This window comes from Neopelma chrysocephalum, unplaced genomic scaffold (genome assembly GCF_003984885.1).
Source record: "Neopelma chrysocephalum unplaced genomic scaffold, ASM398488v2 Primary Assembly neopelma1_335, whole genome shotgun sequence".
In the NCBI taxonomy this organism is placed as follows: Eukaryota; Metazoa; Chordata; class Aves; order Passeriformes; family Pipridae; genus Neopelma; species Neopelma chrysocephalum.
This window is the reverse complement of record NW_020897998.1, coordinates 166,928-185,859: the sequence shown is the minus strand read 5'-3', so window position 1 is coordinate 185,859 and position 18,932 is coordinate 166,928. Positions and strand designations below refer to the sequence as shown.

The window sequence follows — 18,932 nt, the reverse complement described above, 5'->3', positions numbered from 1 at the left end:
GTTATCTACTTACGAATATACCTTGTTAGTTCAGACATTCAACAGATAAATTCTCAAGAAAGGTGTTATCATCCAATTAACTAGGCAAGTATCTTCACAAGGGAGGTGACTTGTGTTATGTCTTTGTAGGGGCCCAATTAAGTTTTACAATTTGTTTTCTCTTCTTTCTCTAGGTTACACTGACCTTACGCCGTTTTCTTTTTCAGTGACTTGAATCATTCCCTTTATCACACTCCTGGTTTTAAATCTTTTCTCGTGTTTCAGAGAGACAAAACTGTCCAAAGAACCACACCGACCTCTTGAGCAGCTTGCTGGCCAAGGCAGACAACACAGAATTACGTTAAGCACCCCTTTTATGCCTGAATGATTTACTGAGGCAGCAATTGTCTGACAGATTCCCTGCTCTTGACCGGCTTGCAAGAGGCCCGAAGGCTGGTTCTTGGGGCTTTAGCAAGTGCCTCCCCCTCCCTTTTATCTTTTTGGTCTTGCACCGTTGTGACTTCTACTGGTTAAATGCGTTCCTTTCAATTTTCTTCGTTTTGGGTATTATACTTCTCATGTTTTTTCCACTTGGAATAGCTTTTACCCACAAGCTGTTGTGCCAAATTGGTAAACTTAACTGTAGCTTCATCTTCCCTCTTTGTCCTGAGCTAAATCCAAGCAGTGCCTGAAAACAAACAACCCCCCAACCCTTTATCAGCAAGTGAGAATTTCTCTTTGCTTTGGTAGCTTGCAGAGGCAGGTTAGGGATGAATTTGCATTCCCCAAGTGTGAAAGCTTCCCCTGGGCTCCTGGAGTTTCAAGGTTAATAGGAGGGTTAATGGTTAAACAAGCTGGAGAGGCTTTGTATTCCACTGAGCTCCCATAAAGCATGACTTGAAGTTGTTCAGGTCTCCTTCGGGGGTCTTAATGTGTTGAATTAAAATAGCCTCTACCCTGGAAAACCTTGTCTTTTTTTATTTTATTTTATTTTTTTGCTCTTGGGAAGAACCAGTGTTTGCTGTACTGTTTTAAGTAGTATCTTGGTTTAATCTGACTGTGCTGCTACTGAGGTTTCTTGTGTTCTGTGAGTTATCAGAAAGAAACTTTTAAAAATTATTTTCCAGGATTTGGCCAACTTCATCCAAGAAAACTTTAAGAAGAGAGAATGTGTCTTTTTTACAAAAGACTCCAAGTCAATGTAAGGAGGCACTTTTCAATTGTTTTGCAAGGGTGGGGGGCTGGGAGCTGAGGATATTTCTGTCTTCTAAGGCAGGGAGTAAACTGCTGGCTTTTTTTTGTGAAGAAATGAATTCAGCAGTGCAACCACACCTTGATCTGGTTCCTCTGAGTTACTCCATAAACAACTTGATGCAAAACTCTGGGTCTGACCTTCCAGCAGCTTTGTCACAGGGTTTAATATCAAATACCCTATTTGAAGCATAGCTGTAGCAATGTATAGGTCTTTTTAAGGATGCAGTGCTACTATTGGTCTGTAACAATGTATGTATGTATCAGAGTTTTGCATAATTTAAGTTTTCCTTTTAAAGCCAAATCACAAATTTCATGCACAAGCCTTTACAGCAAAGACAGACACTCACTGGCTTTTGCTCAGGCTGATGTTCTCTTAAGACAGGATATTATCCTGGCTCCATGTTCAGCAATGCAAGTTTGGGGACCATAACATTGCTTTCAGGGTTTTTTTGGGTTTTTTGTAGTCTCAAGAGAAAAGTGATCAAACTAATGCAGCTGCAGAAGTCCTAATATAGAGCTCTGAGGGCTCTCTGACCCCATTCCTCTCTGAAGCTGGGAGGAAAAATGCCTCGGAGAGAGCGAGGGAAATTAGTCTCATTTCAGAAAGTCTTACTTAGGGTCCTCCTCTGCCACCTAAAATGGGGTGTCTGGCAAAGGACCAAGGAAGGATGGAGGAGCTGGTTCCTCCCAGCTTCTCTTCCTCCAAGCCCCCAAGGACAGGGTTGCAGAACTTGCTGGGTTATTTTTGTCTGTACATTTTTAAGGTGAGCTGGTTTGATTTGCAGCAGAGTGGAGGAAACCTCTGAAGGAGAGAGGCAGTGCCCCCTTGTCCGTGCCCTCCCAGGGAGCAGAGATGTGCAGAGCATTTCATGGATGGCAGTGCAGCTTTTCCTAGGAAAAGTTCTCCTGGCTTTCCCAACTAGTCCTGCACAACCCCTTCCCAGTGCTGGGCAGAAGCAGGTTATGGGGAAGGAAGCAGGATTAGGTGCTTTGTCAGGTGGCAAATCCCAGTAGCTACAACTGGTTCTGTAGCTTTCCTTGCTGCCAGAGCTGACTTCTCCATGCTCACGATAACTCTGATTTCTTGGCTATTCCCTCTTTTTTCAGGGGAAACTTATGTAAATGTGGATACCCTGAAAACCAACACATAGAGGGCACTCAGGTTAACACCAGTGAGAAATGGAACTACAAGAAGCACACAAAGGAGCTTCCTACCGATGCCTTTGGGGACATTCAGTTTGAAAACTTGGGAAAAAGAGGCAAGGTAAGTGGGGTGCATTAGGGGTGCCCATGAGGCCCCTGTTGGGTGCCAGTGGAAGCCCCAGGAAAGCAAGGGGGAGGTGAAGGTGAAGTGGGTTTTAGCCTGATGGAAGGAGTTAGGCAGCAAAGGAGACAAGCTGGTTTCTCAAACCCTGAGAAAAGGTAAATAAAGAATAACTTCTTCTGTGCTGTTTGTTGCCTAGGCTGGTGATGGGAGTGAAAAGAAATTATCTGTTGCTAGGCATGACAGGAGAAGGGGTGAATGAGGGTGATGCTCTAGTATTACTTTACATCCACATGGACCAGCTTGCTCAGGCCTATAAACAACTGAATGTGGAGTATTTCCCAGGGTGGAGATCCAACAGTAACAGTAAATTCTGGAGGGGTGCAAGAAATCAGTGGAACTTGAGAGGTTTTATTCTGTTTGCTGTTTTTTTCCTCTGTGTTTTTGCTTGGAATGGAGACAGTGGAAAGGAGTGAGAGGGCTGGAAAGGAGAAAGGAGCTGGTGTTGCTGTTTGTGATGATTTATGCTGATAACTGCGTGAGGAGTCACATGTGGCTGAGCTCATCTGCCTCCTAAAAGACTGATACTTCCCACCAGTGCAGCTTGCTTGAGACACTCAAAATAAATGAGGAAAATCAGAGCTCGCTGTGTGAATTAATTGGGTTTGTTTTATGCAAAGTAGCAGAAATAAGAGGCATCTCAGTGGGAAATAAGACTGAGAGTTTTGAATTACGCTTAGACAGAGCTGAATACTTCAAATGTTTCTTGATATGCATATTTTAGCTTCAATACTGTGTTGTAAACTGCTTGTGTGACTTTACTGGAAGAAGAAATGTGTCGCCCTATTGCAATATTTCAGAGTTCTCAAAGCTTAAATGTTCTTTCCTTAGGTTGTGTCCCCCCTTCCAACCTTGGAAATCAGTTTGTGTGCCCACAGTTGTTTCATGAGGACTGTCAAGGCCACTGTGCACGTTTCAGAGCATACTTTGTTCGAGGCTTTTGTCTCCAAATCCATCCCATCAGCACGTTGGCTGGAGTCACATTCCCTGTTTTCATTCCCTACCTAGCAAGGCACCTGCTACTCTTAGAGATTGCAAAGTATTTCTTATTGATCTCGTGCACATTGGGCAGAACTTCAACGTGTTTAAGAATTGCTGTCAATGATCAGTGAGGGATGGGAAGTTTTATAGCCTGACTGGTGCTTTTTAGGAGAGATGAGTCCTAAAAAATTCTGATCAGAAATCAGATGTCCACAGACCCATAAACAGGTTTGAGGACAGGCTGAGAGAGCTGGGATTGTTCAGCCTGGAGAAGAGAAGGCTCCAGGGAGACCTTGGAGCCCCTTCCAGGGCCTAAAGGAGCTCCAAGAGAGCTGGAGAGGGACTGGGGTGGTGACAGGACAAGGGGGAATGAATTCCCACTGCCAGAGGGCAGGGTTAGATGGGATATTGGGAAGGAATTCTTTCCTGTGAGGGTGGGGAGGCCCTGGCACAGGTTGCCCAGAGAAGCTGTGGATGCCCCTGGATCCCTGGAAGTGTCCAAGGCCAGGATGGATGGGGCTTGGAGCAACCTGGGCTAGTGGAAGGTGTCCCTGCCCGTGGCAGGGGGATGGAACAAGATGTGCTTTCAGGTCCCTTCCAACCCAAACCATCCTGGGATTCTATAAAATCTCAGTAAGCCCTGCTTTCAAGCTCTTTGTTCCTGCCGTGCTGCTCCAACCCTGTAACACCCGGGGACATCACAGTTGCTGTGTTTTATGTTCTGAGAGCTGTCAGTCCCCAGAAGGCTCCTCTGAATCGTGGCCATGGTCAGGAGCACCATCCAGCAGCACCAGGAGATGGCACCGTTGCACTGTGGAGAAGGGAAGTGGCTCAGCCGAGGGGCTCTCATGAGGTTTGCCTTGGGCATAGTTCACTGGCTCACCAGTTAAATTTACTGGTAGCCTCCACTCTCCTCACCTGAAAAACACCCAAAGCTTTATGTGGCTGAAGCTTCTTAGAGCAGAAGCTGAGGGGGTCCCTTAGCTCTCCTGTGTAGGTGCTGCAGCCTGCCAGTCATCCTCTGTGATGCTCTGTTCTGAGCCAAATGCCTTCACTCCTCCTGGGAACCTGTCCTGGAGCACAGGCAGTGTTCTTTCGTTCAAGTTCAGTGTCTCAGGGACTTTTCTTCCTCAAACGAATCCTTTGGTTTTGCTCTGCTGTAAATGCTGGGCAATCTGTACAAGATCCTCCGTGATTCAGGTCTGAGCTGCTCCCTTTTATTCCCCCATATGGGCTGTGTAGCCGTGGCTGTCTTCCAGAAGTCCATCCCACCAGTGATGGAATTGTGAAGGGGCTCTTGAATAGCAAAGCAAGGCAAAGCCAGAGTTCAAGCTGTACCACATGTTTGATATAGTTATGTGTTATATGTGTTATACTTAAACACTGCTATGGGTGTGTGTTGTGACAGGGGCACCACACACCTGGAGCCTGGAATTTGTAGTTCATTAAATTAAATCAAAACACAACTGTCATTGTTATTAGTTCCCTTGCAGTGGTGCTTGCACTGATTTGTGATGTAAGCTATAAATAGCATTGTTGCAGCTATAAATTGTCATGCTGGTGGTGTGCTCATCCCTGCAGTGTTCCTCTGAACCCTGGGTCAGTGCTTTTGCCTTCTCTAGAGGAAGGTGGGTTGGGTGCCTGGTTGCAGGGGAAGGATAAAGGTGTTTTTGAGGAGGAAACAGGGATTTCATGCTCACTTCACCTCTTCCCTGCTGGCTGTTGGAATGAGGCCGTGCACTAAGGGAAGACAGCACGATCCCCGCTCTGTCCCCAGCCGGGACTGGGATGTTTGGTTATCCTGCTGTATTTGTTCTCTCTCTCCTCTCACCCAAGTACATCCGCCTGTCGTGCGACACAGACTCCGAAACACTCTACGACCTCATGACCCAGCACTGGCACCTGAAAACCCCAAACCTCGTCATCTCTGTCACCGGGGGAGCCAAGAACTTCGCGCTCAAGCCCCGCATGCGCAAGATATTCAGCAGGTTGATCTACATCGCCCAGTCCAAGGGTAAGGACCTGCTTTTGTGCCTGTGACGGTCGATCGCTGCAGGGTGGTGTCAGAGAGGCAGCAGCTCGAAGGGTGAGGAGGAAAGCAGAGCTTTCTGTCTGCTTCTGCCTGGCTGGAGCGTTTGGGACACGTGTGACCCCGCGGTTTGGAGGTAACAGGGTCGAGAGTCAGTCGCGGGGTTGAATCCGAAAAATCGGTCTGAGAAACTGCTCAGAGACTTTTTTATCTTTAAGCAGCAAGGTATTTGTTTATTCAACGTTGGGAGCAAGCCAGCTCGCGCTGGACAAACTTGCTCAACTTGCAAGTGCAAAACTAAGCCATTTTATACACTTTAGAAACATGGTTACATCATTTATTATACATATTAATAAGCAGGCTGGTCTCTGGGCAGAGTCTTTCCAGACATGCGCAGTCTTCTACTGTGGGGGTCTTCTGCTCCAGCCTTCATCCCTCTGGTGGTCACCATGGACATCTTCCTCAATCTGACCTCTTCAATGAGGTGACCTGAATTCTTCAAGCTTGCAAAATCCTGGCTCTGGGCCTTCTAGATCTTATTCAAACGTCCAGTTTACCTAATTTATTACTGTGTGTGTGTACTACTCCTATTCTTTCTATAATAAGGCCTTTGGTCCAGTGAGCAGAACAGAACATGATATTAACCAGTGCTCCTAAAATGTTCTTCCAGCAAAACAGGTATTGAGGTTTCTTAGCAGGCCAAGATATCTCAGTTAACTCTTCTAGGCCTGGCTCCTGTTTCAGGGTGCCCGGGGTAGCATAGGGTGAGTCGTGTAGCGCATCTTTTGCATTTGATTGAAAAACAAGCACCTCCTCTAAGGTCATGAAAGGGGGTTGGGTGGTTGTGTCTGAAGGCAGGGGGAGCGCGGGCGTTTCCCTGCGCTCCCCCGGGTCACTGGGTGTTGTTGCAGGGGCCTGGATTTTCACCGGGGGCACTCACTACGGGCTGATGAAGTACATTGGGGAGGTGGTCAGAGACAACACCATCAGTCGCAGCTCCGAGGAGAACGTGGTGGCCATTGGCATCGCGGCCTGGGGCATGATCTCCAACCGGGACACCCTCATCCGCGCTGCCGACAGCGACGTAAGGAACGGGGATCCTGCAGAGGTTAAGGTTGGAAAAGACCTTTATCGAGTCCAACCACCACCCAGCACAGCCACCATGTTCACCACCTAACCGTGTCCCCAAGTGCCACGTGGATGGGGTGGTGGGAAAAGAAAGAGGAGGCTTGGCCTCAAAACATCAGGTGCTCTTCCCAGAACGGGAGGAAACTGAAGTGTCCAGGATGGTCACACACCTCAGGCCTGGTGGGGAGGATTTCAGCTGTGCCAGATTTGAGCACGTCTGTGTGGAGGTTCAGCAGCCCTAATTCCACGTCTGGTGTTGCATTAGGGAATAACCTCTTCCATGGTTATTCTAGGTCTGGGAAAATCCCTATGCACTCACCCAGAGTGGGGATTCCCACCAGCCTAGACAGGTTGTACCTGCTGCTGCTGTTAAGGATCTTCATTGACACTGTCATCCAACTTTGCATAGCTCCCCTTGTCTCTTGTCCACTAGACATTTACTAGATAAATAACAGCAGATCAGTTTGTTGAGGGCTCCAAGAGTGTTCGAGGGTTGAACTGGATGATCTCAGGAGGGTCCCTTCCAACCTAAAGAATTCTGTGAGGTGTTGAAATGATGTGAGTCTTGGGGATGGTCCTGTGCAGGGCCAGGAGTTGGACTCGATAATCTTTGTGGGTCTCTTCCAACTTGGCATATTCTGTGATTCTGTGAAACTGAGTTTGCCACAGATGTAATGTTTTTGGTGCCTGAGGTAAGCATGAATTCAATTGGATCTCTGAAAGGACTAAACTGTTGCAAATAACTTTGACTGTTCTGTTGGCTGAGGTGGAATTATGAGACGATAGTCACAAATCAGACAGCTCTTGTAAAGAGCTTTCTCTGCAAATATTTATGCTGTGCTCCTGTGCTATTTTCTCTCACTACCTTCTGCTGCTTCCTGAGTCAGGAAATTCGGACTCCCAACTAACGAGGAATAGCTGGTGGCTTGGGGTTCAGCTGTCATGGCTTGTCATAGAATCATAGAGTGGTTTGGGTTGGAAGGGACTTAAAGCTCATCTTGTTCCACGCCCTGCCATGTGCTGGGACACCTTCCACTATCCCAGGTTGCTCCAAGCCCCATCCAGCCTGGTCTTGGACACTTCAGGGATGGGGCAGCCACAGCTTCTCTGGGCAACCTGTGCCAGGACCTCCCCACCCTCCCAGCGAGGTGTGTCCTTGTCCCGGGAGGTCCGTGTGTTCCCTGTCCCTGGGTCTCTGTTCAACGCTGTGCTTGTGCTCCCAGGGGAACTACTTGGCCCACTACATCATGGATGACCTCAAGAGAGACCCTCTGTATTGCCTGGATAACAATCACACCCATCTGCTGCTGGTGGACAACGGCACCCACGGGCACCCCACCACGGAGGCCAAAGTGCGGACCCAGCTGGAGAAGTACATTTCGGAGCGGGTTATCCCAGGTGGGTGTGGGGTGCACACCTCCTCCTGCTCATCCTGGCGTGCTGGGGGGGGGATGCACAGCCATTTCCTGGGAATGACAAAGCAGTGGCAGCATCCTGTGGATGCTGAGCTGGAAGGGGATGTGTGTGTGTGCTGTGTTGCATCTTGAGCGCTCTCAGGAGCTGCCAGACCTTTCCAGAGCAACACCTTCCCTCATGTTGCTTTCTTGATGTCACAACAAATGCTCCACTCCAGCCCCACAGCCCTTCCCTCACCTCCTATTGGAAGCTGACCCTTCTCCACACATCCCACTGGCACTGAATTCTGGGGAGCTGCAGCACAGCTATGCAGGAGCTTAGCTGAAATTAGGCTTTTCCCAAAACATTTATGTGTGAGGGTGATTGAGCCATCTGCAGCCTGCTCCTAAAGAATTTGTCTTTCACCCCCTTCTTTACCAAAATGAAACAAAAAAAAAAAAATCAAAGGCCTTGGCAGGAAATTCTTAGTTAAAGAGGTTTTTTTTTGGGGGGATGTTGTTTGGGTTTGGGGGTTTTTTGGAATGTCTCTCAAACAGTAGCTCCCAGAGTTACGGGATTCTTAGCTTTCCTTTACAACTGAAAATGTTCTTATCACGAGTTCAAGATACAATCCTCTGAGCTCACCTTTTGCTGAGACTCAAAATGGTCAAAGCAGTAGGAAAATACAATAAAATCAAGTTTTGGAGGAAAAAATTTTGATTTCTACCAGGGAAAAGCTTCTGTTGGAGAGGTATGTCTGAAGCCAGCTATGCAGAATGTTAGTCAAAACTGAATTTTCCTTATAAACAGGAAAAGCTGTTAATAACTGTGGCGAAATCAACGTCAAACTAGTTTTTGCATGAACTGCTTGGAAATTCTTTCATTGTACTCAGGAAAAAGAAGTTGTTCTGCATTAATAGATTAACCCTTGTCCTTCGTTTTACTTTTGGCCTAAATTCACAGAATCTAATTATGGTGGGAAGATTCCAATTGTGTGTTTTGCCCAAGGTGGAGGGAAAGAGACTTTGAAAGTAAGTTTATTTCTTTTACTTATTTCCCGTGAAGAAAGCAAAACTGAAGCAGAGTGATATTTATGATTTTTTTTGTTTGAAGAGGTGATCTTGGTAGTTTTCTGTTCTCCTGTTGATATTGAAGTTACTCAAACTATTTTGCTTGGCAGGTGTGCTGCCACTTCACTGCTGATGTTAATCAATTAACTGAAATTTCACATAGTGGTTCAGACTATCCCAGCCCTTCCTGTGCGTTTCCTGGGTGTTGTGGTTCCATTCACATGGTTAATTTTTGCTTTTCCCACAGATAGGTTGTAGGGGAACATGGATGCAGAGTGTTATTCAGAGGTCCTGAGGTGAAATGAAGGATCCATTCAGGTTTTGGAGGAAAGCTGTGCTCAAAAGGATGTGTTGAATGTGTCCATCTCCTTTTAGCTCCAAACTGCTGATGTTTAAAGAGAGGATTTGGCCATCACTGAAGGAGCTGATTCTATGTGCCATGGAATTACACATATGTTATAAAGAGACCTCAGACCCACTGTTAAGCAATGACATGTAACACAGACTTAGTGGCTTAGTCAGAATGAGTGAAAGCCTTGTTAAATCAAATGCATCATTCCTAGCCAGATGTTCCTCTGGAAATAACTGGATGATGGTTCAATTAAGTACCCATGCCAGTCTCTTGGCTATTCAATAGAATCACAGTATTATTAAGGTTGGAAAGGCCTCTGAGATCATTAAGTCCAACAATGTAGCACCATCGTGTTCACCACCAAACCATATCCTCAGGTGCCATATCCACACAGTTTTGAACACTTCCAGGGATGGTGACTCTGCCACTTCCCTGAGCAGCCTGTTCCAGTGCTTGACAACCCTTTCAGTGAAGAATGTTTTCCTAATGTCCATCCTCATCTCCCCTGGTGCAGTGTGAGGCCGTGTCCTCTTGTCCTGAGTTTTATTTCTCAGTGGCACTAAGTGCACTGAGACACCCCTGCCTGCCTTCTTGCTCATTTGTGACCTTTTCTGAAGGAGTGAATTGGGTCTGTGATCAGCCCAAATGACACAGCAGACTCCATGCTGGGGGGGGTCTGTCCTACCCAGGCCTCAAACTTAGCAGTGCTGCCAGGGAAAGGCTCCCTCTTTCTCAGCTTCTGTGAGTGATGACAAGAATCAGCTTTAGCAGAGGAGAAATAAAACTGTTCCAAGCTTCTGTTTTAAACTCCCTGTGATGTAAAACGTGCACTTTAGCTGAACTCTTCTTTAGAAAACCACTTTGATGTAGTTGGTAAGAAAAATCACCTTGCCTTTGTTACAGACCTGCTCCCCACCTGACAGGAGGAACTTGCCTGTGGTTTTGATGACTCCAAGTTGATTTTTTTTTTTTTTTAATTCTCAGAAAACTATCTCATTGCTAATGTGTCTTTCCAGTGCTTGATGATAACTTGCATGGACTCCCCTTGTACAGTTTGCTGGCAGACAGTGAGTCTGTTTTCAGTGTAGTGATGCAAATGAAATCAATGTTTGCTGTTGTGGACTTTGCAACAGGGATAAGGGTCCTTCCGCTGTGATTTCAACAAGGTTTTTTTTCTTCCAGTTAGTCCATGTTACAGCATTGCTGTGTGAGAAATCATGGAAGTGGCTACTTGGAGACTTTCAGTAACATCAGAGTTCGATGTTCTGTTGGTGCTACAGAAATAGCACTCAGTAAACACTGCTGCACATAAATCCAGAGCTCTTGCTCTCAGCTGTGGTGTTACCTGAGCAGTGCTGTGCCATAACCAGCAGTGACTGGAGCTGGCCAGTGTTATGTCACCTGAATGCCATTTCCAGTTGGCAATTGTCCTGATTTGCCCATCAACTCAAAAGCTGAGCAACCTGGTCTAGTGGAAGGTGTCCCTGCCCATGGCAGGGGTTGGAATGAGGTGGTCTTTAGGGTCCCTTTCAACCCAAAACATCCTGTGACTCTATGAAAATCTGGCAGATGGTGATGTCTGCCCCTCAGTTTCTGTGGGACTTCTTGCAGCCCTCTGTCATGAGATGGGTGATGTTTTAAAGACTTGTCATTGGTAATGTATGAGTGGACAGCAATAAAAATACTCTTCTGGACTGTGGGTTTCTGTTGCTCTCCAGGCTTCCTTACTCAATAGCAGGCTCTGATAACACAGTCGTGCTTCAGGTGATCCCTCTCCCTCTCTGCCTCCCTAGTCCATCAACGTGGCCATCAAGAGTAAGATTCCCTGTGTGGTGGTGGAAGGCTCTGGCCGGATTGCTGATGTCATTGCCAGCTTGGTGGAGGCAGAGGGCACTCCTGCTTCCTCCTGTGTCAAGGAGAGCCTGCTCAGGTTCCTGCCCCGCACCATCTCCAGGCTCTCAGAAGAGGAGACTGAAAGCTGGATCAAGTGGGTGAGTGTGTGGGACTGTGGGAGAGGGGTAGAGGGATCCAGGGATATCTGGTGATACCTGTGGGTTGTGCCATGTTATATCCACGGGGATTTAAACAAAGGAAGATTCCAAACTCTCTCAGGGATCAGGATACAAGGAGGTGGGGGGCCCCAGTCTTTTGGGAAGTCAGCACATGTCTAGACCCAGGAGAGCTAAGGGCAGATGTTCCTGTGGAAATAACTGGATGATGGTTCAATTAAGTACCCATGCCAGTCTCTTGGCTATTTAATAGAATCACAGTATTATTAAGGTTGGAAAAGACCTCTGAGATCATCAAGTCCAACAATGTAGCACCATCGTGTTCACCACCAAACCACATCCTCAGGTGCCATATCCACACTTCCAGGGATGGTGACTCTGCCACTTCCCTAAGCACAAGCATCCCTGGATGCTTGTGCTTCCTCTGAAGCACTGGCTGCTGGATGTGTCCCTTGGCTGATGAGCTGGTTGGTGTTGCAGTTCCAGAATTGCTCAGAGAGAAAGGGTTAGTGCTGCTGCTCCACAGACTTTCAAACTGCAGTGATTCTGCTTCAGGATTCTGTCATTTCTTCCCTTTATTAAGGCATGCAGGAAGAAAGCCGTGGGGCAGGAGGGATTTCCCACCAGGAGTGGGGTGTTTAGGGCTAGAGGCTTACTGGGGCAGTGTTTCACCCCATTTCCACTGGCACTCTGTTAGGTTGATTTACTAGCTCTGTGTACATGGAATGCAGTTGAAGACACAACACTGTACATACACCAAAACATTCTTCTTTTGCCCTTTTTTGCCTCTTGGAGCAGAGGTAGAGCCTTTAGGATGTAGTCACCGTTGTGATCCCACGTGTAACAGTTTATTACAAGTGTTTTCTGGAGGCTGGGAAGGCTGGAGAAGTGAGGAGAGCACCTGCTGCTTTGGGTTGCTTGGCCCAGTCTCAGGAACCTGTTGTACCTCTGGTTACCTGACCCTCAGGTGGACCTGTTCTTATGCTTCTGCCCTCCTTAATAGGGACAGAAGAAAGTGCAGCTCCTGAAAAATCTGAGGCTGCATTCAGCATTGAAACTGCCTTTGAGAAAGAGTTACCTTTTAGGCAGAAAACCTTCCTAGCAAAAACAGTTTCCAGCTTTCCCGTTACAAATTCTTCCTAAAGCACTACTCCTACAGTCAGGAGTGGACAAGATTCTTTGTTTTCTGTGTGCTAGAATGGAAGTAACTCCATTAAGCTTCATTATGTGAGAAATTATCTGTTTTTGACAAAGCACAAGGAGGTAGAGACTGGTCTCTAACAGATTGTTTGACATTTGTTGAAACTTGTGCTTCACAATCTTCTTTTTTACTTTATAAGTAGCTTCTAATTACTGAGTTTATATATTTTTGGTTCTGCATAGGGGAATCAGTTATCTGCTATATGTTCAGAGGATAATTAGTCTTGTACTTTGGTGACTTTGAAATAAATCTCATTACTTCTATTTGGGCTTATTTAAATTTTAACTATTGGTGGAAATGAGAAGCAGCTTTGCCACAATGTGGTGGGAAATTTCTTTTTAAAATGCTCTAGGAGATCAACTACTAGACAGCCTTGATTGCTTTGAAATGGTACTTTTTCTTTTTGTAGATCAAAGAAGTCCTTGAGAACCCTCATTTACTGACAGTGATCAAAATAGAAGAGGCTGGAGATGAAATTGTGAGCAATGCCATTTCCTTTGCTCTGTACAAAGGCAAGTAATTGTTTTTTCTGGTTTGGGTTTTTAAAATAAATGGGAAAAGATGGTTATTTATTTTCTAGAACAGTTTTCCTTAAAGCAGTGCCATCTCTCTATGCTCCTGCTTGTCTTCATGTGGAGTGGTGTGGGCAGGCTGCAGCAACACTGTGGGATCTGTTAGTGTGGGTGAGATCCAAACCAGATAATTGGGGAAGGAATTTAGGAGAGCTTTGAGGATGCTGGTAGGGCCCCATTGGGGAATCCTTTTGCAGGACACTGAGGAGCCTGAAGGAGACTCCTTGTGTCCTGCACAACGCTTGTGTTGATTTTGGTTACGAGGTGTTCCTGGCAGCTCTTCTGTGGCCTGTGTTGGACCATATGTATGTCCCTGAGCCTCCAGCATCCTCTGAAAGCCTTTCAGGAAGACGGGAAAGACCCTGGGAAGGAGTCCTGTCAGGTGGCATGAGAAGCAGAGATAATCATGCCAGGAAGCTCTCAGGTCTTTACCTAGAGGTCGTTCCCCCTCTGCAGCTTTCAGCACCAACGAACACGACAGGGACAACTGGAATGGGCAGCTGAAGCTGCTGCTGGAGTGGAACCAGTTGGACCTGGCCAGTGATGAGATCTTCACCAACGACCGGAACTGGGAGGTACAAACCCCTCCTGTGTGAGGACAGGGATGTGGGACAGGGGGCTGTGGGAAGGGGGGCATCCCAAGGCTGCCAGAGTTCAAGGAGCGTTTGGACAACGCTCTCAGGCACAGCGTGGGATTCTTGGGGTGTCCTGGACAGAGCTAAGGGTTGGACTCAATCCTCGAGGGTATCAGCTCAGGGTATCCTATGATTCTGTGGTCACTGTTTGCAAAGGTGATCTGCCCATGCCAAAAGTGCTCTGGGCCATCCAACAAAGGCAATTGCACGCAGAAAAAAGCTGGTTCTGGTGAAAAGGTGAGTAAGCCACGTGTCAGGTGAGCTTTACATGGCTCACATGCTCCCTAATATTGCTTTCCCATTTCCTCCTAGTCTGCTGACCTGCAGGACGTGATGTTCACAGCCCTAGTGAAGGACAGGCCCAAATTTGTCCGGCTGTTCCTGGAAAACGGCTTGAATCTGCGCAAGTTCCTCACCACGGAGGTCCTGAGGGAGCTGTACACCAACAACTTCAGCAGCCTGGTGTTCAAGAACCTGCAGATCGCCAAGAACTCCTACAACGACGCCCTCCTCACCTTCGTGTGGAAGATGGTTGAGGACTTCCGAAGAGGGGTCAAGAGGGATTACAAAAACAGCAAGGATGAGATGGAGATACACCTCTCAGTAAGTTCTGGATCCCACTGGGAATGAGGTTATCTCAACTGCGTTGGCTAATGCAGGAAGTGACTGTGACTCAAATGTCCTTTAATGCCACCTTTGGGAAAACAGGGAGACTGATCTAAGGCTTTAATATAAATACCAAATATAACCTAACTCACAGCAGTGTGTGACAAGTGGCAGAGAGCTGAGAGAGAGGGTCGGTGGGCTGGCTGTAAAAGGAAGAAAATGTGAAAACAAGAGAGTGGCAGGCTTGGATTTGTTCAGTTGAGAACAGTTTGGTGAGCTTAGGTCTGAGGGATTGTTACTCTCTCTTTCAGGAGGAGTGTCCTATCACAAGGCACCCATTACAAGCTCTCTTTATTTGGTCAGTCCTTCAGAACAAGAAAGAGTTGTCTAAAGTCATTTGGGAGCAAGTAAGTTGAATTCTCCTGTATTCCTTACAGTGGGGTTCTCTGTCTTTGTTTATAGGCCTCTGAAGGCTCTGGATCCATCTTCAAACACAAAACCAGAAGTCATAATTGCTGGGTGACTCTAAGTAGGTTTAATATTGCCCATTTTGAGTTTGGTGTGGTCATTTCTTAGGGTCATGTGTGAGTCAGCAGACCAGGCCAGTTGTATGTCCTCATCTGTGCTCAAGCTTGGATGCCGAGTTCCCACCCATTCCACAACATGGGTGGGTTCAGATTCCAGGTGTTCGATTGAAATCCATTTCTACTTTGGATTAGACAGGATATTTAATGATCACAGAATCACAGACCACCTGGTCTAGTGGAAGGTGACCCTGCCCATGGCAGGGGGTTGGGACGAGATGGTCATTAAGGTCCTTTCCAACCCAAACCACTCTGGTCCTATGATTCTATGACCATGTTTCCTTCACAGAGGGATTTGCATGACTTGGCTCTCTCTCTCCACAGACCAGAGGCTGCACTTTGGCAGCCCTTGGGGCCAGCAAGCTCCTGAAAAGCTTGGCCAAGGTGAAGAATGATATAAATGCTGCTGGTGAGTCTGAGGAACTCGCTAATGAGTATGAGACAAGAGCAGTGGGTAAGTGCCTTCTCTCTAAGTTCTTTAGAAATTTAGTAGGAGGGGTCAGAGATCAGGGAATTGAAAACTAGATATCCAACATTAAATATTTTTCTTTAATGTCAACTCGTGTTTCTGCTGCTTGGAAATTTCTTCTACACTGTCTGTTCTCAATAGAAACTGTGTGTCCTGTCTGAACAGCTTGCCTCCAAAAGTGGGTGTTGAGGGGTGGGGTTTTTTGGGGTAGAGAATTTCTTTTGTGGGATAATAAAAGCTGCTTTACTCTAATGGCAAGGCTGAAGATGAGTGCCCACGAACAGGGGGGAGAATATGGAGAAGGAGAAGCTTTCCACATGAGCACTGGTGTAGTATTCAGGTTGGGAAATTTGCAGTGCTCCTTCAAATCTGCAGGAGCACTTTTGGGGAGTGAGAATAAATTGCAGGTAAATAGTATATTGCAAAATCATATCCCTTCCTTATTCTAAGATGACAGGATCCTGTGGTGCAGGATCTTGGCTCCTAAACTTGGGGGGAGATACAACACAGTGTTGCCTCTGGGGCTTGATTAGGGATTATGGCCTCGTTGTCTTGCCTGGTGCAGAAAATGGTGTGTCACCACCCTGAGTCAGAGCAGGGGACAGGTAAAGGGGGTAATATGAAGTAGCTGAGTAGGAAGAATAGGAAGGTTGAATAGGAGACCATAGAAATGTTGCTGGAAGAGCTTCTGGAGGCCTCCAGTCCAACCTTCTCATTGAGGTGGTGTTAGCACAGGACTAGATCAGTTCAGTCATGGCCTTGTTGAGCCACATCTTGAAAATCTCCACGACTGGATATTGTTTTATGGCACTAGGGGACATGGTTTGTTGGTGGGCTTGGCAGTGTTGGGCTAACGATTGGAGTCCATGATCTTAGAGGTCTTTTCCAACCTAAATGGTTCTGTGATTCTATAAGGAGTGGCACAAGGCCACACTGAAAATATTTTGCTCGTTACCAAAAGGTATCTCCTACTCCACAGGGCAAAACCTGCTTAAATAGACTTTCTTGCAAGTATTGCGTCCCTCAGGTCTGATTTAACAAGACACTGAGGAGTGAACGGGTGAATGAAGCATTTCCCAGTGAAAAAGCATCGGATTCTGACCTTTTCCAGCCCTTAATATGGGAGTGACTAATTCATTAGATCAGTGCCAAATGGAATTTAAGAAAGGAAGATGAAATAAGTAGACATACCAAGTCATTTAAGGAGAAGGTTGTATTTTTTACTCTATTTTTTAGTGCAGATCTCAACCTAATGCTGTCTCTTGTGTGAGCTAATTTAGTGTTACAGTTTTCCATCCACACATGAGTTCTAACACGTGCAAGTGGGGTTGTAAAGCAATGCACACGTCGTTCCACAGTGGTGAAAACGTGAAAGGAGCTCTTGTGTCTGCATGCTCTGATACTACAAATGCTGTACTGAAGACAGTTGCACCCAAGTTGGTGGGAAATGGGAGCTGGGTCTCAGTGTGGGGCTGCCTCTTCCCTGCAGAGCTGTTCACCGAGTGCTACAGCAGCGACGAGGAGCTGGCTGAGCAGCTGCTGACTTATTCCTGTGAAGCCTGGGGAGAGAGCAACTGTCTGGAACTGGCAGTGGAAGCCAGAGACCAGCAGTTCATTGCCCAGCCAGGTGTGCAGGTAATGGCAGTGCACAGGAGGTGCTCAGGTAACTCCTGGGACCCGACCGCGGGTGAGGCTCCTCCTGTGGGAATAGGAGGCGGCTGATTTACCCACAAGTGCTAAGTCAGGAGGGAAGAATCTTGATTTAAAGTTGTAAATCATAATGAGCTGGAGGGTAGAGGCTGCCTGAAGTGATTTCTGCCTTGGCACAGCTCTGTGTGTGCACAGTGTGGATTTAATGCCCGGTGTGGATGGGCATTACATAAAAAGTCATGATTTATATGTGTCTTATCAATCAGGTCCAGTCCTGCTCTCAGCCTCACTTTTAACTCCTCATCACATAGATGGAGAATGGCTGGACTAAGGACCTGGCACATGGTTACTGATGCAGAAAGCTTTCTTTATTGTTGAAACAGAAATCTCAAGTATTTTGATGAAAACTCAAAGTTTGGGGTTTTTTTACTAAATCAAATGTTTTTTAATAGCACTTCTAGGTTGTTTTGTTGCTGTTAGAACTAATGAGAATGTTTTCTTCCTCCCTGCAGAATTTCCTTTCCAAGCAGTGGTATGGAGAGATTTCAAGAGACACTAAGAACTGGAAGATCATACTGTGCCTGTTCTTCTTCCCTTTAATAGGCTGTGGTTTCATCTCATTCAGGTAATTAACTGGCTTCTCATTAGCAGAAAGCAAGCAAGTCAATTAACTGTAGAATCCTAGGGCAGATCAGGCTGGAAGGAGATCACTCAGTCCAACCCTGTGCTCAGACTGGGTCAGCTGGAGCAGGTTGCCCAGGACTGTGTCCAGTTGGGTTTTGAGTATCTGCAGGGACAGAGACTCCACAGCGCCCCTGGAAAACCTGTTCTAGTGTTCAATCAGTCTCAAAGATATTAAAAGCCTGAATGAGCTTTTAACAGTTTGTCTTCATTCTGATCTTGGAGTTGAGATTGCAAAATCTCAGACTGATTTGGGTGGGAAGGGACCTTAAAGCCCATCTCATTCCACCTCCTGCCATGGGCAGGGACACCTTCCACTAGCCCAGGTTGCCCCAAGGCCCTCCAGCCTGGCCTGGAAGATGTACCAGTTTCCTGGAGTGCCTGAGGTCAGTGGATGCAGGATGGCTTCACCTCTAAAGTAACATCCCGTGCTAGACTTTGCACCTTTCTCATTTTTGCTTCGAAGAACACTAGTATTACCAGGCATAAAAGCTGTGCTTTGAGACCTTTTCCCTCTTTTAATCCCTCAGAAAAAAGCCTGTGGAGAGGAGTAAGAAACTCTTCTTGTATTATGTGTCTTTCTTCACCTCCCCCTTCGTGGTCTTCTCCTGGAATGTCATCTTCTACATCGCTTTCCTGTTGCTCTTCGCCTACGTGTTGCTTATGGATTTCCAGAAGGAACCCACTGCCCTGGAGATCATCCTTTACGTGCTGGTCTTCATTCTGCTTTGTGATGAAGTGAGACAAGTAGGCAGCAACCCAAGTGTTGAGTGTTAGAGCCCAGGCCTGTGGTTTTCCCCCCCCGAGTAGTGTAAGGCAGCACAGGCTGGTGCTCAGGGACAGGGGGACTTCTGGGGGGAGAGTGGGGTGGTGTTCAGGCAGCTCGAGGCTCAGTGAATATTTTTGGGTTTTTTTCCTCTGATATTTAATTTCTACTTGTGCCCCAGTAGCTGCAGTGTCCATGCACCAAGAGGAGTGTGTGGATAAGCCGATGCCAGTGCAGATATTTCTCA

The 18,932-nt window shown here is 46.8% G+C and overlaps 1 protein-coding gene across 5 annotated transcripts in view; it reads left to right on the top strand.

Moving 5' to 3' along the window:
* The window catches only part of TRPM8 (transient receptor potential cation channel subfamily M member 8), a 36,164-nt gene that overhangs the window by 3,584 nt on the left and 13,648 nt on the right, over positions 1-18,932 (top strand). For 4 of the 5 annotated variants that reach the window (XR_003537590.1, XR_003537589.1, XM_027705448.1 and 1 more), the window contains exons 3-17: positions 1,107-1,180; positions 2,341-2,497; positions 5,375-5,552; positions 6,479-6,651; positions 7,919-8,093; positions 9,054-9,121; positions 11,306-11,503; positions 13,132-13,234; positions 13,751-13,869; positions 14,242-14,532; positions 14,847-14,942; positions 15,444-15,573; positions 17,078-17,223; positions 17,751-17,863; positions 18,450-18,666. Coding sequence is in view for 3 of the 5 variants with exons in the window: in XM_027705448.1 (XP_027561249.1) it covers positions 1,107-1,180; positions 2,341-2,497; positions 5,375-5,552; positions 6,479-6,651; positions 7,919-8,093; positions 9,054-9,121; positions 11,306-11,503; positions 13,132-13,234; positions 13,751-13,869; positions 14,242-14,532; positions 14,847-14,942; positions 15,444-15,573; positions 17,078-17,223; positions 17,751-17,863; positions 18,450-18,666 (2,238 nt within the window). In the remaining 2 variants the exon portion in view is untranslated. The remainder of the gene's footprint in view (positions 1-1,106; positions 1,181-2,340; positions 2,498-5,374; positions 5,553-6,478; positions 6,652-7,918; positions 8,094-9,053; positions 9,122-11,305; positions 11,504-13,131; positions 13,235-13,750; positions 13,870-14,241; positions 14,533-14,846; positions 14,943-15,443; positions 15,574-17,077; positions 17,224-17,750; positions 17,864-18,449; positions 18,667-18,932) is intronic. The other variant, XM_027705449.1, reaches the window with a different exon arrangement.